The sequence below is a fragment of the Misgurnus anguillicaudatus genome, chromosome 17 (assembly GCF_027580225.2).
Source record: "Misgurnus anguillicaudatus chromosome 17, ASM2758022v2, whole genome shotgun sequence".
NCBI classification, from domain to species: domain Eukaryota; kingdom Metazoa; phylum Chordata; class Actinopteri; order Cypriniformes; family Cobitidae; genus Misgurnus; species Misgurnus anguillicaudatus.
In genome coordinates, this window is record NC_073353.2 from 19516560 (window position 1) to 19532859 (window position 16300).

Genomic DNA, 16300 nt, shown 5'->3' on the forward strand with positions numbered 1-16300 from the left:
GCAACCTCTTCAGCTCCCTCTGACCATCTGCCTTCTCTTTATCTGGCCCGGGACACTATTGGGATGGCACAGGACAGAGGGTACTGGGAATGCAGTGAATTCTGTCTTTCCTCGTTTGTGTGGATGCCCACAGAGCACACAGAACACTGGGAGAACACTCGCACCACACGAGACCAGTACTGAAATAAACTGATTTTGGCTGGCGTTTTTATCCAAAGCCATTTAAGGTGCACAGTGTCCCTTTAGAACAGTGATTCTCAAAATTTTTTGGGTCAGTGCCCGCTAACCATTATTAAGGATTCTTACCGTCCACTATCAAAAATGAGCTGAATATCTTTTCTGAATATTGCCTCATTGTTCCGCCACCAAGCCAGCGCGTCATCACTAATATCAATTGCCTCCCCTTCAATTAGCGCACTAACTGTGATTCTACTGGCTGTTTGCGCTCACACGAACTTGAATATCTTGCTGTGCAAGATTGTACTTTATATTTTTCATAGTTTGTGACAAGCACACCACGCAGATCGCACTTTACCACCACGATGGCGCTGCACCACCGCGGTGGTTATTACAGCGGTCACAGCCCTGGTGTTTATGAAAGATATTGATGATACTTCGGCCTTTAGGGTAAATCATGTATCATTATGTGTATATTTATTCACTACTATGTAGACATTTGGATCAGTAAAACAAAATGGCATGACATATGGTCAGCCATAGGTTCAGAAAACATATTCTGTCTTTTGTGATGTTCCCTTATTACTGAAGATTCATTGTGAACAATGTCCATGTTTTTTGCTTCTTCATATCTACACTCACCTAAAGGATTATTAGGAACACCATACTTATACTGTGTTTGACCCCCTTTCGCCTTCAGAGCTGACTTAATTCTACGTAGCATTGATTCAACAAGGTGCTGAAAGCATTCTTTAGAAATGTTGGACCATATTTATAGGATAGCATCTTGAAGTTGATGGAGATTTGTGGGATGCACATCCAGGGCACGAAGCTCCCGTTCCACCACATCCCAAAGATGCTTTATTGGTTTGAGATCTGGTGACTGTGGGGGCCATTTTAGTACAGTGAACTCATGTTCAAGAAACCAATTTAAAATGATTCGAGCTTTGTGGCATTATCCTGCTGGAAGTAGCCATAAGAGGATGGGTACATGGTGGTCATAAAGGGAAGGACATGGTCAGAAACAATGCTCAGGTAGGCCGTGGCATTTAAACGACGCCAATTGGTACTAAGGGGCCTAAAGTGTGCCAAGAAAACATCCCCCACACCATTACACCACCACCACCAGCCTGCACAGTGGTAAGAAGGCATGATGGATCCATGTTCTCAAGACTCATCAGACCAGGCAACATTTTTCCAGTCTTCAACTGTCCAATTTTGGTGAGCTTGTGCAAATTGTAGCCTCTTTTTGGTATTTGTAGTGGAGATGAGTGGTACCTGGTCGGGTCTTCTGCTGTTGTAGCCCATCCGCCTCAAGGTTGTGCGTGTTGTGGCTTCACAAATGCTTTGCTGCATACCTCGGTTGTAACGAGTGGTTATTTAAATCAAAGTTGCTCTTCTATCAGCTTGAATCAGTTGGCCCATTCTCCTCTGACCTCTAGCATCAACAAGGCATTTTCGCTCACAGGACTGCCGCATACTGGATGTTTTCCCTTTTCACACCATTCTTTGTAAACCGTAGAAATGGGTGTGCGTGAAAATCCCAGTAACTGAGCAGATTGTGAAATACTCTGACCGGCCTGTCTGGCACCGACAACCATACCACGCTCAAAATTTCTTAAATCACCTTTCTTTCCCATTCTGACATTCAGTTTGGAGTTTAGGAGATTGTCTTGACCAGGACCACACCCCTAAATGCATTAAAGCAACTGACATGTGATTGGTTGATTAGATAATTGCATTAATGAGAAATTGAACAGGTGTTACTAATAATCCTTTAGGTGAGTGTATAGTTTTAATGATGTCTTTAGAATCATAAAGCAGGGTGTTTATAAGGCATTACTTCAGAAGCAGATGAATTTTAAGTTATTTATTCATTTATTTTCTGTCGAAAACCTTCAAATATCATTGATGCTAATCAGATATCATTGTCTTCTGACTTTGTTACTGTCACTTGCCCACTTACCTAACTGCAGTGAGTTTGCAGTTAACTTCATCATTCAAGTACACGGCTGTGATCAAATAAAGTTAGTCATTTTTATTATAAACATAGATCATGTAATTTGGTTAGATCACTATAATTTGGGAAAACCTCTAAAACGACCCTGCTTAGCTGGGACTTAATATCTTCCACACAATGCATTGTGACTGGTTATGTAAGAAGGCGTTTGTGAGCTATTCTTAGCGCTGCCTCGCTGTGATGCGCTGCCTGGAATAAGAAAGCCCAAACCTGACAGAACGGGAAACATTTGTGTTGAGAGAAAAATAAGGCTGCCGTCATTTTTCCCTTCCTCTTTTTTGTATTATTTTCAGCATTTGGGGTAATAAACAAGAGGCTGTGTGTTCGCTAATAATACGTTTGCTCAGTAAAAGCAAAGACAGGCTGGCTGTACAGTACAGTACATACACAGTTAAATATAGCATTCAGAACATGTCTGTTCTTTTTTCAGCGTGTTATAAATTGTATATGCTCATACAAGCAATACTGGTTCGAATCTGGCTTGCAACCTTTCCTGATTCTGCCCCACCTCCTTCCCCTGATAAATTCCTGTACTCTCTAAAATAAGAAATATCTTAAGTATCTTTCTAAAGAGACACTTATCATAGAGATTAATGGTTTCCCCATAGATCAGTATGAGGCTAAATTGCAGTTTAAAGTCTTGAGATGTCCATTACTCACCATCGCTTCATAGATTCACTGCTGAACTGCTAATCTGCCCTCTTTAACTCCCTCTTTTTTTCTTATGGCTTTCAATCCTATTATTCTTTCTGGAAAATCTCCCAAGATGCATTGAGCTCAGGGAGCATCAGGATCTTTGCCTACTTGTGCCATTGAGAATCTGCATAAAGAATAGCAGGCACAAATTTCTCTCTTGTTGGCATTGTTTACCTATCAGCAACCTCTCCTGTCTGACCTTTTAAAGGAGGAGAGCCACAATATCCCCCGGCAAAGCTGCACAGTCAAGCAAGTTCAGACCTCTCCACTTCTCATCAATCAATAAACACTTTATAAACACTGGCAGGCAGCTTTTTCTCTTCAGCTGGGTCATGACTCAACAAAAGAGACTCACGGGTCAAACCAACAGTGGTCTGTATAACAGAATAGAAAACACTATCAAATTCGTTTCACGCTGAACTAAAGTATGTTTGCGCACATGAAGTCATTTGTAACTCTGTGACTGGTTGTGCCATTTTTTATTTATTTTTTGTGGTACCTTTTGGACTTATTTATCAGACGATAAATCAATACTAAACCTGATATAGGAGACATTTACATTGTATATACTATCCATTTACTGTAAAGTACACAAAGCACAACTGAATGAATGCAGAGCTAAGCATTGAGAAAAGAGCCTGTCTTTTTTACATAAAAGCAAAAAATACGAACATAAATGCATAACTTTTTTTCTTTGAAATAAAGGCTACTGCTTATAATGCATAAATGAAAGTTTCTCACAAACGTTTATTGTGCAAGTAGGGCATTTCTGGAGCATAATCGACAGTTTTAGAGTTGGAAGCATTCGCAGAGGATTTGTTTTGTGATATATGTCGTATTGTAAAATATTTATGCTTAAGAGTGACTCAATGACTCAATTATTCCTTGTGTAAATGCAATATTCGCAGCTGCTAAATTTATTATTTTAATCAAGGCTTTGAACCGGTTCACGGAATGAAAACCAGAAACTTTTGATGTTTTGCAAGGAACAGAAACGAAACCACAAACTTTCAAAAAATATATGTTCCGGAACAGAATCGAAATAATGGTAACCGGTTAATACCGTGATTTTTTTTGTTTGTTCTTTGACAAGATTTCTGTGCAATATGACTCGGTGAAGTACACTTCCAGTCGTCCTTGACTCATCAGAGAAATGAGAAGCTTGCCACCAGCAAGTAGTCTACTCAAGCCCAAGTCTCTAATGCTCAATCATAAGAGGTTAATATTGTAGGCTACCAAGTATCTCAAGATGGGTTTTTTTTAATACTAATTAGTGGTGTAACGGATCGCAGTTGATTCGTGATCCATACAGATCACGACCCACGATTCGGCTCGTATGCGATTCGCGGATTAATACGCAAATTTAAATACACTGAAAAAAAATTAATTCAATTAACTCCATTTCTTTTAAGGTAAGTGGCCACAATCAATTTATTTAAGCTACATTTACACAAACTCTTTTGTTTTGTTTTTCTCATTTTTGTTGTTGTTGTTTTGTTTAAATGTAGCTTAAAAAATGGATGGTGATCACTTACCTTAAAAAATGAAGTAAATTAAATAAATAATTTTTTTCAGTGTAGGTTGAAAGTTGATAATTTGCACGTTTTTTAAAGGCTTGCAAATGTTTACACTTAAGTGATTTTAAACAATTCAACCAAAAAAGGCACTAAAATTTGCAAAATTCTGTACGCACAGACGCACATGCGGTTAAATGTGTCTGGTCCAACTCCAATCAAACATGATTATCCCTATTCCCTTCAAAGACCTCTTGATGTATAAATTTGAAAGAGACTTGCGCTACTGTGTCTCATACTGTAGTCCATTAAAATACATTTGCAAATAAAGCACTGAAAAACAACATAATTTTTACTTTATGTGGAGCGACTGTTTATGCTACATCTTCTTCCCGAAGCGCCGTTTGGAATACGTCCTCCGTCTGTGTGTGTACGCGTGTTTAAGTGCACTCAAAACAAGTACATACATGGAGAGCAAGCAAACAATCTTTCTATTCTTGACAGGACACATACAAACAAAATGATCTCCAAATACCACAGTACTCTTTTTCTAATACAAACATTTGTTTAAGTTGTTTGCCAATAAGCGACATGACAGAAGTTGTCCTTGTCTTAATTCATGGATAATGCTGAAACAAATGTAGGCATGTCAGAATTACAGTTATGGCGCTTATATAATGCAAGATAGAGACTTTTGTAGACTAATAATTTAAGTTTAATATCCTAATGATCAGCCTACTTATTTGTATGTCCCACAGCTGACATGGAACGTTATTAACCGGTTTGGGAACTTTATTTTTTTGTTCTAACTGGTGCAGGAACGTCGATTTTAGGGTTGAACCGAAAAGCAGAAACATTAAAATACTGTTTCTGTTCGGAACGAACCAATTGGGGAAAAAATCTGGTGCAAAGCCCTGATTTTAAGTAAGCAATAAGGTACAAGAGGCCGTGCCTAACAACGCCCTTCAGCCGTTACTTATTCACGATACAGCACTTGCCTCAAGTACCTTATTGCTTTTATAAAACGGTTGCCACACAATATTAAAGTAAAAAAAAATGAGTGCAACTTTCATGAAGTTAAATCAATAACAAGCATTCCTTCCGCTAGAAAAAATAGTCCCTGACCATGAACAAAAATGTGTTCCAATGTGTAATATGCATGAAAGCTCAAAAAAAAAACAAAAAAACGTGTGGTTGCTAAGGCTGTTGTTAAGGGCGCAGTGATAAACAGAACCGTTGGGTGAAGCGGACATAGCCGCGTTTTATCATGAATAAAGCACACCTATTCACCAATCAGAATCAAGGATTGGAACTAACCGTTTTATAATATACAGTAACAGTTAATTGTGGATGTGTTACTACAGTGTACAATGTCACTATATTATGGTCCATTTAGTAACTTTTAAAAGGATCTCTTGGCAGAAATTCAATATAATATATGCCTAACTATATTTTCAGTGGTGTATAAAGACCTTACAAAATGAACCGTATTACCTTAGAATGAGCCGTTTTTATTTACATACACAGCGGGGCCCCTTACATGGAAGTCGTCGCCACATAGAGCTATAGAGCGAGTTTGTCACTAGATGCAGCTAAAATCTACACAGTGGACCTTAAAATTATAATAGTATTAAATTCTATAGCAAAAATATGTTTTGATTAAAAATCAATTATTTTGATATAACTAACAGTATTATGCTTGTAATTGTTTTGACATTTTATTGTAAACCACCGTCCTGTGTAGATGTCATTTCTGATTGGTCAGCATTAGCCGTGACCTGCATCATTGGCCTTGCGCAAGTCTCACAGGACCAGAATAAGCCAGGCGACAGTTTCCTTCATGGTTGCAAAAGTGTGTCTGCGTTCAGTCAGGTGACATTGTGAAATTATTAACAGTGTTTACACTCGGGTATACACCGCACATCCTCATCTAAACAGACAGGCTCAGCCTATCTGCACTTGTGAGAGCTGAAGCAAGTAAACCTGAGCTGTTTGCAGATGTGCCTTTAAGTGCATGTCACACAACAGCTTTGAATTTTTGTAGGCTGATCCAAGAAATGATAAAACTGGCAGCTATATTAAACATCTGCCCCGATCGCTCTGTGTGATGTGGATTGGGTGTGCAGAGCTTGTGGAGAATTTCCTCTTTTCTTGTTTTCTTACAAATAATTTCTCAATATTTCACATACTGTAGCTTTGTGTTAACAGTAAACTCAGATTTCAGTGTTCAGCAAATGTGGATGGACATTGGACTCGGTGTTTAGGTTGCTCTCAGAAAAGGCTGAAATGTGTTAACATCAAGTTACCGGTAATCCGCAATGTGATATTTTCTGTCAAGTTCTGTGAATCTTGTCCTAGCACATAAGGGTCTGTTTGTTTTATGATCAGCTCCATTCACACTCTTGTGATGGGTTTACATGTAATATCCGGTTTTCAGGTACCCTTCAATAATGAATCACATCAAGTCTTTCTTAGAATTCAAGAGGCTTATAAATCACTCATTTGGTCTGTCCGATGCCCTTATTCTGTTATAGACAGTATGTGTATGTGGGACACTTGCCTGTGTGACCCTGCCGTGTGTGCTGGTGTGAGAATAAAAGAAGTTAATGAGTGTGTAAAGGGATAACAATGTTTCACAAGACTTGACTAAAGCTTTGCCTTGTAGGAGGCTTAACAGCTGACCTCAAGGGCTTTACTTCATTTCCTTTCATACTACCAAATGAATGTGATTTACTTTTATCGTGTACTAGAGTAATATGTCAGTTCAGCTTAGTTTTGTGCTGCAATTTTGTCAATTTTCTCTGCTATTTATTGTCTTGCATGGAGAGAAAATAGAAACTTTTGCTGAAAGATCTTTGCACACTGGGTCCAAAATAATTATCCGAAATTTTTGCACGTTAAAAATTAAATACGACCTCATGTTGTGTTGATCAGGTTTAAGCACTGCCTCCGAAACTTTCATCCATCATAGAAAAAATTTGGATCATGTTCGATTTTCTGTTTTTCGCATCCGTAACAGGCAAGCAAACGGCAAAAACAAGAATATAGCATCTGACAAGTTGATCCACATCGTCGTCTCGCAGCACAAAGTATGACAAGAAATACAAAGAGGCGGAATATAAAGACAGAAAGAAAGTGCTGTGATTGTCAGCTATGGTAGTCCACATTCGAAATGCGACCTTTGTATTCACCTCATACGGACTACCGGCACATCCGGGAACTTGACTGTAAATTTCGTCACCGCCCCTTTTTGGGGGATAAAAAAGCAGCCCTTCCATTGGTTTCCATTCAAAATAGCAGAACAAAGAAACGTTTTTACACAGCCGGCAGGCGTAAATAACTTATGAAATCACTCAGATTAAACATGTCGAGTATTTATCTGTCTGCCATAGAGCCCGAAAGATACATTAACACATTTAATTTGGTCAATATAAAAACATGTCCGTTTCATTCTCACAGCGTCAAATTTGTGTAACAACGCCATCCAGTGATTGCTGGAAATATCGCTAAACCAGTTAGTTGTATGACTCGACGGAAAAGTGCACTCATTACTCTAAATATAAAGACATAATAAATAAATACGAAGTAACTTTCAAATACGAAGTAAAATCATTCACTTGCTTCCCTGTTGACTCGAAGAGGTATGAGTAAATGTCCGGGTAAGACACCTCTGGCCAATAGGGAGCGTTGTTACACAAATTTGATGCTGGGAGAATGAAAGAGACATGTTTTTATATTGACCAAATTAAATATGTTAATGTATCTTTCGCGCTCTATGGCAGGCAGGGTGGACAGATAATTACTCAACATGTTTAATCTGAGTGATTTCATAAGTTATTTACGCCTGCCGGCTGTGTACGAAGGTTGCTTTGTTCCGCTATTTTGAATGGAAGCCAATGGAAGGTCTAGTCTGATTTCCCCCAAAAGTGGGCGTAAACCTGTTCAGAGACATTCTATGACGTTGCGATGGTTGTGCGTATCCCAGTGTAGTGGATACAGTGTGCAAGGTTTTGGTGCGTTACGAATTTGTAGGACAACGAATACAAAAAAAAACGCATACGAAATTAAGGGACACGGTGTGCAAAGATCTTAAAGGTATAGCGGAAGATTTTCCAGAATTTTTGAAAATAACCGCCCCTCCACTTTTTAAAAAATGCACATGCGCAACACTCTACCTCCTCCCGAGAGGGAAAGCCTATTAAACGCGTGCACGAGAGATAGAGCATGCAGGAGCCTAGTTCTTCGCTTCGCTCTGTTAACAAGTTGCTGTAGGCATGTTTACCGTGTCTGCGCGGTTTGTGACTTGTGCTAGGGCTAGCATCGCTAATCATAGCTTACATCAATCTTTACTAGCAGTGATTTTAAAATGGATTTCTCAAGCATGACAAACTTTTCCTGTCGAGTAGAAATTTCGCGTGGCAAGCCCAACCTGTGCTTTTAGCTCACGCCAGGGGTCTCCCAAAAACACTCTGGTCTTGTTTCTTTCTTCAGAGGCCTTTCTCTTCTTATCATACAATTCGTAGACACTTTTTCTCTTGCGACCCTCAGACATTTTGAAAAAACACGGTGAGAACGCGTGCTTCAATGAATGGTTGAAACCGTAGCCCACCACACATATACACCTGAAAGTGCGCATGTACAGAAAGCAAACATAGGGAAGAGCACATATGACGGCCTTACATCAACATATCATCAAAATGATTGACAACTGGGATGACCAACCCGGAAAAAGAAAATCTTCCGCTATACCTTTAAGTTTTACATTTTTCTCATGCCATTAGTCTCACAAGGGTTTCAAAAGTCATCTGAGTAACGTCATGAACTTTGCCCACAAAATCTGAGATTTCACTGAACTCTGTCAAAACTACATTTTTAGAAATATGAAATCCAGACTAAAGTCTTAAGGGCCGTTCACATTATAACTATAACGATAGCTATAACGATAACTATGTTAGCGTCCACATTATAACGATAACTTTATGCTAATCCACTCACGCGCAGGGGACTCGCGCAAATACTTAAAGGGGCCATGGCACAAGACTTTTTTAAGATGTCAAATAAATCTTTGGTGTCCTCAGAGCACATAGTTTTAGCTCAAAATACCATATAAATAATTATTATTGCCACTTTGTAGGTGTGTGCAAAAATGTGCCGTTTTGGGTGTGTCCTTTAAAATGCAAATGAGCTGATGAAATCCAAACACTGATCACAATGATGGTAGTTTGTTGCAATTAAAACTCAACTGTGCTTTTTTCTGCACTAAATGGCAGTGCTGTGATTGGATAGTGCAGATAAAGGGGTGGTATTATTATAATAAGAGCTCCTTATGACATCATAAGGAGAGCCAAATTTCAACGACCGATTTTTTCATGTGCTTGTAGAGAATTGTTTACCAACACTAAGTTACTGGGTTGATCTTTTTCACATTTACTAGGTTGAATCATAGCACTTAAACATGGAAAAAGTCAGATTTTCATGCCATGGCCCCTTTAACTTTTATTGGATATTTCTTGTAATAAAAACTGTTCGTGTTGCATTTACACAGCGGGTAACATGCAGATGTCAACAACACGCTGCGTTTTGTGTAAGTCTAAACAATGAATGTAGTTTGTGTAATAAGTTAATATCTTACCTTTTGGCGTAGTCAGTGTGGTAGGAAAAAGTATTACATAGTGAATTCCACAGCAACTTCATCGGTGCTGGATACGTGAGGTAATTTTATGTTAAGGACCTCAGCAATGAGCTTCTCCACTGTCATTTGAAGTGCACGTGCACTTGAAGTTCAAATAGATTTGATTGGCTGTCAATGGTTTATCGTTCATCAGGTGGGGAAATTTTTCTTTCAGAAAGTGATCCCAACTATATTCGTTATATCTTTATCGTTATAGTTATGGTGTGAACTCAGCTTTTGTCTTTAATATAAAAAGATTTTCAAAACTATATTTTTTATAGTTGAAGTTATCATTATAATGTGAAAGGCCCTTTAATTTTATTTTTAGATTAGACGCAAGTTTGATTTTAATCATTGATTTCACATTGAACTCGTGGGAAGTTAAAAAATAAAAGAAACCGTTTTCTGCAACATCTGAGCAGTACTATTTTCTTCTCTGTTAATTTCTCTCTCTGTCCGTTTTTTTTCTATTTCTTCCTTTTCTTGCTAAACAGATCTGAGTGACCAGCTGCTGGAGGTTGTAGGTTTGGAGGGAGCAATCGAGATGGGTCAGATCTACACAGGTCTCAAGAGTGCAGGTCGACGCCTTGCACAGTGTTCAAATGTCACCATCAGGTCAGTAGCTCGTGCCCGTGCATAGACACATACACACACATTGACCAAGAGGTCAGTATTGGTTCACCTCATAGATAAACATACGACTTCCTGTATCTTTAGCTATGATCCATCTCTCAGTCTCAGTCGGACGCTCTCCCTCGGCCACTGCGGTCAATAAATCAGACCTTTGACCGTTGCCAACCACTTGAACATTCAGAGAAGCTTTTACTGGTGAATAATGATGTTGGTAGCATGTGCTAACTTATGCTAATGAACTCATCAGGTCTGAGGTGCCACTTGACATGTTTGTGTTCCTCTGGCTCGACTCGCTCCATTAAACCCTCATAATGATCTTAACAGTTAACACTAAGAAGGTTATTCACGGGTCTTGCTGTCATTTTAATCACCTGCGTATAGGACAAGCTGCCTAATACTTTCCCAAATGTGCGTTAATAGAGCATTCATCGTCATCGTTCTCCCATGTTGTGTTGTTTTAACTTGTGGCACCTCTGCTGAAAAGACTAAACTAACTTTATGATAGTGTGTGTATGGGGATTGTGGTGCTCAGTGAGCCTGTTAGTTTAAAGAGTAAGGGGCCATGCTAGGGACAGGGCTGTGGGAACAAAGGACGCACTGTTTAGAGCGTCCAAAAACAGCAGCCTCGTGTCCGCGGCCTGCCCGAGCGGTGACCCGACCCCTGACGGCTCTTTCTGTGTTTCTGCCACAGGACGTCCCGACTGCTGCCCATGCAGATTGACGGAGAGCCGTGGATGCAGCCTCCGTGCACGGTGAGCTCATTTTATTTTGCTTTCATTTACAGTGTTTGAACAGAAACACAGATTTTTTTTAATGATCCACACCAGCCAAAGTCAAGTCCAGCACTGTGACAGGACAAAGTTAAAGACTACAGTGTAAATATTTTCAAGCAAACATGACAGCATTTATTTAAATCATGATTTTAATAAAAATTGTATTATAAGGGAGCATGTTTCCAGATGTGTAGACATTGCTCTTTTTAAAGGGACACTCCACGTTTTTTAAAAATATGCTCATTTTCCAGCTCTTCTAGAGTTAAAGATTTGATTTTTACCATTTTGGAATCCATTCAGCAGATCTCCGGGTCTGGTGTTACCACTTTTAGCATAGCTTAGCATAATTCATTGAATCTGATTAGACCATTAGCCTTGTGCTCAAAAAAAAGAGTTTTGATATTATTCCTATTTTTAAACTTGACTCTTTTGTAGTTACATCGTGTACTTAGACCGACAGAAAATTAAAAGTTGTGATTTTCAGGCAGATATGGCTAGGAACTATACTCTCATTCTGGCGTAATAATCAAAACCTTTGCTGTTGTACCATGGGTGCAGCAGGTGCAATGATATTACGCAGTGCCCGAAAATAGTCCCCCTGGTAGCTTTCAATAGCTGTGGACTATTTTCGATGTACACTATGTACCTACAGAAGAGTCAAGTTTCAAAATATTGAAACGTACAACTTTAACCGACAGCTGGGTTTGTCCCTTTTTGACCCAATACTGAGTTAAAGATAACCCAACATTTTTAGAATGTGGCCATTTTTTGTGCAACCATATTTGAATTTTAATGCGTTGATTTGTATGTAAGAGATAATGTAAAGGCAGCCAGTTGTTATCGCAGAAATAAGCCCCGACCGTGTGATCAGGATCCGCCACGTGTCACACTGAAAAGGCTTATTTCACAATAACAATTGGCTGCCTTTACATTATCCCACTTATTACATGGCTGTTTACCAGTGGCGGCTCGTGACTGCTCATCTGAGGGGCACAAATTCCAAATAAGTGTTCGGAGTGTCATGTGTGTTGCTCGTGTTTTCAAGGTGTATGTTTGTTGCATCATGTGAACCACGTTCATCATGTGTTTTGTCAAAATAAGTGCCTGCTGCACACGCGTCAAAACCATAGACTGTAAAAAAAGATGGATGACGCAACGTCGCCTCGCTCCATTGTAATGCATTGAAGCTAAAAATGTCCGACCATGGTTGCCACCATGTTACGTAAAAACGTCAGTTTGGAGCCAAGGCATGCACAGAAGGAATCATCCGTGGAGCCAGAGGCGGAGCTGCGGTATCTAACTACCGCCCAAACGCTAGTGCGCCCAATTCAACCACGCCGATCATAACAACACGCCCGGTTTCTATAGCATCAAATTACTAGCTAAAATGAAACTTATCACAAAAATGAACATTTGAACATACTGTATATCAGCGTGATATCAACTACCTGAAAGGACCAAAACCATTTTCAGAAACTTTGATTGAGATTGTAAATATTTGTTTTTATTTAGAGCAGAGTCCCATTTGTTTGAATGGAGAGGGCGGGGTTTATGACTTGTACTGCAGCCAGCCACCAGGGGGCGATCAAAGAGCCAGCGGCTTCACTATTCAAGACTTATGAGGCACATCCGGTCAAAACCGTTTATGATAAATGAGACGCTCCCATTCACAAAATACACGCAAGACTGTCCTTTAACAGTAAACTCTGATTACGCATGAAATTATACGAGTATCTGGCAAACGCAACGTCTATTTTATCATAAATCCTTTAGACACATCTGCAGCAGGCACTTATTTTGACAAGACACGTGATGCACATAGGATCTCTCGACGCACAGAACAAATATTTTGAAATTACAAACCACACACATGGTGGGCTACATACATATTGTGACGAACTTCGCATTGAGCGCCCTCGAAAAAAAGAAGTCACCGGCCACCACTGCTATTTACCTCATAAGTAAGGTAAGGAACATTAAATATTGATTTGAAAGATAAGACAAGATTTTGAAAAGTCACGAACACGCATTTGGTTTAATCATTTGTAAATATAATGTCATATATTTTATTAAGACATATTTATATTTAAAGGAACAGTATGTAAGAAATGTATATCAATTAATCATAAAATGGCCCTGATATGTCACTAGACATTAAGAAATCATTTTCATTTCAAATACTTATATCACTGACAACAGTTGTCCGGCCAGGATATTGTCATTTAAAAAGTGAAGTTGCAGCCCTCAACTGATGTTTATGTTGTCATGTTGTGTATTGGCCACCAGTTGTGTGATTGCAGTACCAGTTTTAGCCACAAGTTTTGTGATTGTAGTACCAGTTTTGGCCACAATCCTACATACTGTTCCTTTAATATTAAACTGTACCTGTCAAAATGATTTGCAGCATACATATTACTGTGTGTTATTGGTTTTGAGACGTTGTTATCTGGGAATATCAAACCTGCAAATGTCACGACTGGCCAATCAGAATCAAGTCGTGTAATAAGTTACAATAATACACAATGTATCGTAACTACTAATCATTTTCTCTCACAAACATATTGTTTCGCTTCAAAAGACATATTTTAACCCACTGGAGTCTACTTTCATGATAGATGCACATGCTTTGGGAGCTTCGGAACATTGACCACCATTCAAATCTGTTTTTTGAATTATCCCACCCTTTCTTTAAATCATGTCCCCATTCATAAAATCTTCAATACAGATCTCTCTGTTCTTAAACATCCGAATGAACATTTGATATTTAATGTCAAGTCTGAAACACCCAAAGCACAATGATAGGTTTTAATTCCGAGCCGGACCTTTTCTCCATAGCAGAAAATTGCCTCCTCCGGTCTGTTCCAGCGAGCAGACTGTTAATTAAAACACTGTCATGTCACACCCTGCCATTGACTGATTATGTCATTAAGAGAGGGAATAAACATGCAGGTTTCCATCTGCACGTAGCTCCAACACAATGTCCTCTGCTATATATACATCTCCATCGGCACAAGCCGGACTCTATAAAAAGTCCCCTCTAATTTGCCCGACTGTGCAGTGGGGAATATCAGATGTTATTTCGGTTTCAAGGTCAGCTCGATTTTGTGACTGTTAATCTGCACATGTGTGACTTCTGTCAGCTCATTTGCTGAATGTGATGGAGAGAACAGCGGCACACTCGCATTAAGCAGTTAGTAATTAACAACCAGAAGGATTTAGCCAACTGTTCAGATCGGTTTCTTCGCTAAACTCATGTAAGCTCTGTTTCAAAACCTGCTGCTGAAGAAGCATCTTACAGTGATGAAGCTCATAAAGATTTGATAGGCAACAACTTTGTACACCAAACCGATAACATTCAGTGCGGGACTATTAATCCACAATTGATTCATGCAGAGTTTGATGTTCGCATGTTGCTTCGCTAATAGCGCAGTCCTCTAATAAGCATGAAATATAAACTTCACGCAAACTACACTGAACTATGAGATTGGGAGCTGAATTATGAAATTGGGAGCATCCATGTTTTTGAAAAAATCTTGACCTTACTCTAAAGATACCCTAAAGATATCAACTGGTTATATTTTTACATAATGTTCTTGTGTAGAAAACTGTAAAAAAAATAACGATGATTTTTACAGACAGGGTCACATTTAATCTTTCTCATTTTCTCCACTAAGGATCTGTGCAATGCTTCGGTTTTGGTCAATATGAGGTATCTTAGGAGATAGTGATGTACCTTTCAGAATGATCGAAAGCTTCTTGTATCTCATTAGGTTTTAAAACGGAGAAATTGACAGCGGGAAGTAATCTCGGCTTCTTTTCTGTCACTCTTGCACGATACGGATCACACATAAGAACCAGGTGCCCATGCTGCTGGGGGCACCGCAGAAAACGCCCTTCTTCTTTTTCAAGAAGCGTAACAGAAGTCGCGACTAGACGTGAGACTGCAAACATCAGCCACCCTTCTACAATTATACAAACACACGCAAACATCTCCTCTCCTCAGCCTCTTCTTCGTCTTTGGGTTGTTGGGGACCCAAAGAATAAAGGCTGAGTGCAGACACTGAAACACTTTAAAACATTGACAATTAGAAAACACACTGTAATGGGCCTTTTATGGGCAATGGACTCCATCTACCAACGTAGCCTGAACCATTTGAACAGAGTGTAATGACCACTTCCTGTGTCGTACCATACAGAGAAAGTTATACCGCAGTTTTGCAAGCTGTGACCTGTAAGCTATGACTCGATTCCAGCAAAATTCCTCCCTACCAGTAGGCCACTGCCTTGGGATCACACCACACTGTGTGCTTTCCCTTTTCTTGGGAAGGCTCATCAGAAGATACTGCCGGTTTTCAAGAGAAATAGAGTGAGAGAGGATAAAGAGAATGCAAATTTAGGGGACTAAGAAAGAAATACCAATAAATGTGGTCTTGATCTACCACAAAGCACCACTAAAGAGGAAATGTTAAACTCATCTATTGTGAAGATCTACATGTGGGTCTCCTCATGTTGATACGTCAGACTGAGTTTAAAAGTCCCAACATTTCAGCTTTGTTGTTTGCTTTTGGTATTTTTGGTGTTCACCCTGAACTGGCCAGAGCAATATAATTGGTCTTAAAATGCAGTGCTAGATGCTCAGTTACCCCCTTTTCCACTCAAATGGTGCTGATGCTCAGTTGGCGGGACCTTTTAAAGCTCCCTCCAAACCGGCCCGCATTTCTCATTGACTTCAAAGCCAAATGATGACGTAACTCAGCATGTTACTACATAACCACAACCAAACATGCCACACCAAGAGATTTAATATATGGACTGA

At 39.4% G+C, this 16300-nt stretch overlaps 1 protein-coding gene across 7 annotated transcripts in view; it reads left to right on the forward strand.

Moving 5' to 3' along the window:
• Positions 1-15878, forward strand: part of dgkg (diacylglycerol kinase, gamma) — a 147895-nt gene extending 132017 nt beyond the window's left edge. For all 7 annotated transcript variants that reach the window (XM_073855121.1, XM_073855122.1, XM_073855120.1 and 4 more), the window contains 3 exons: positions 10573-10693; positions 11403-11457; positions 15313-15878. In XM_073855121.1, the coding sequence (XP_073711222.1) occupies positions 10573-10693; positions 11403-11457; positions 15313-15417 (281 nt within the window). In that variant the 3' untranslated portion in view covers positions 15418-15878. The remainder of the gene's footprint in view (positions 1-10572; positions 10694-11402; positions 11458-15312) is intronic.
• The last annotated feature ends 422 nt before the right edge of the window (positions 15879-16300 follow it).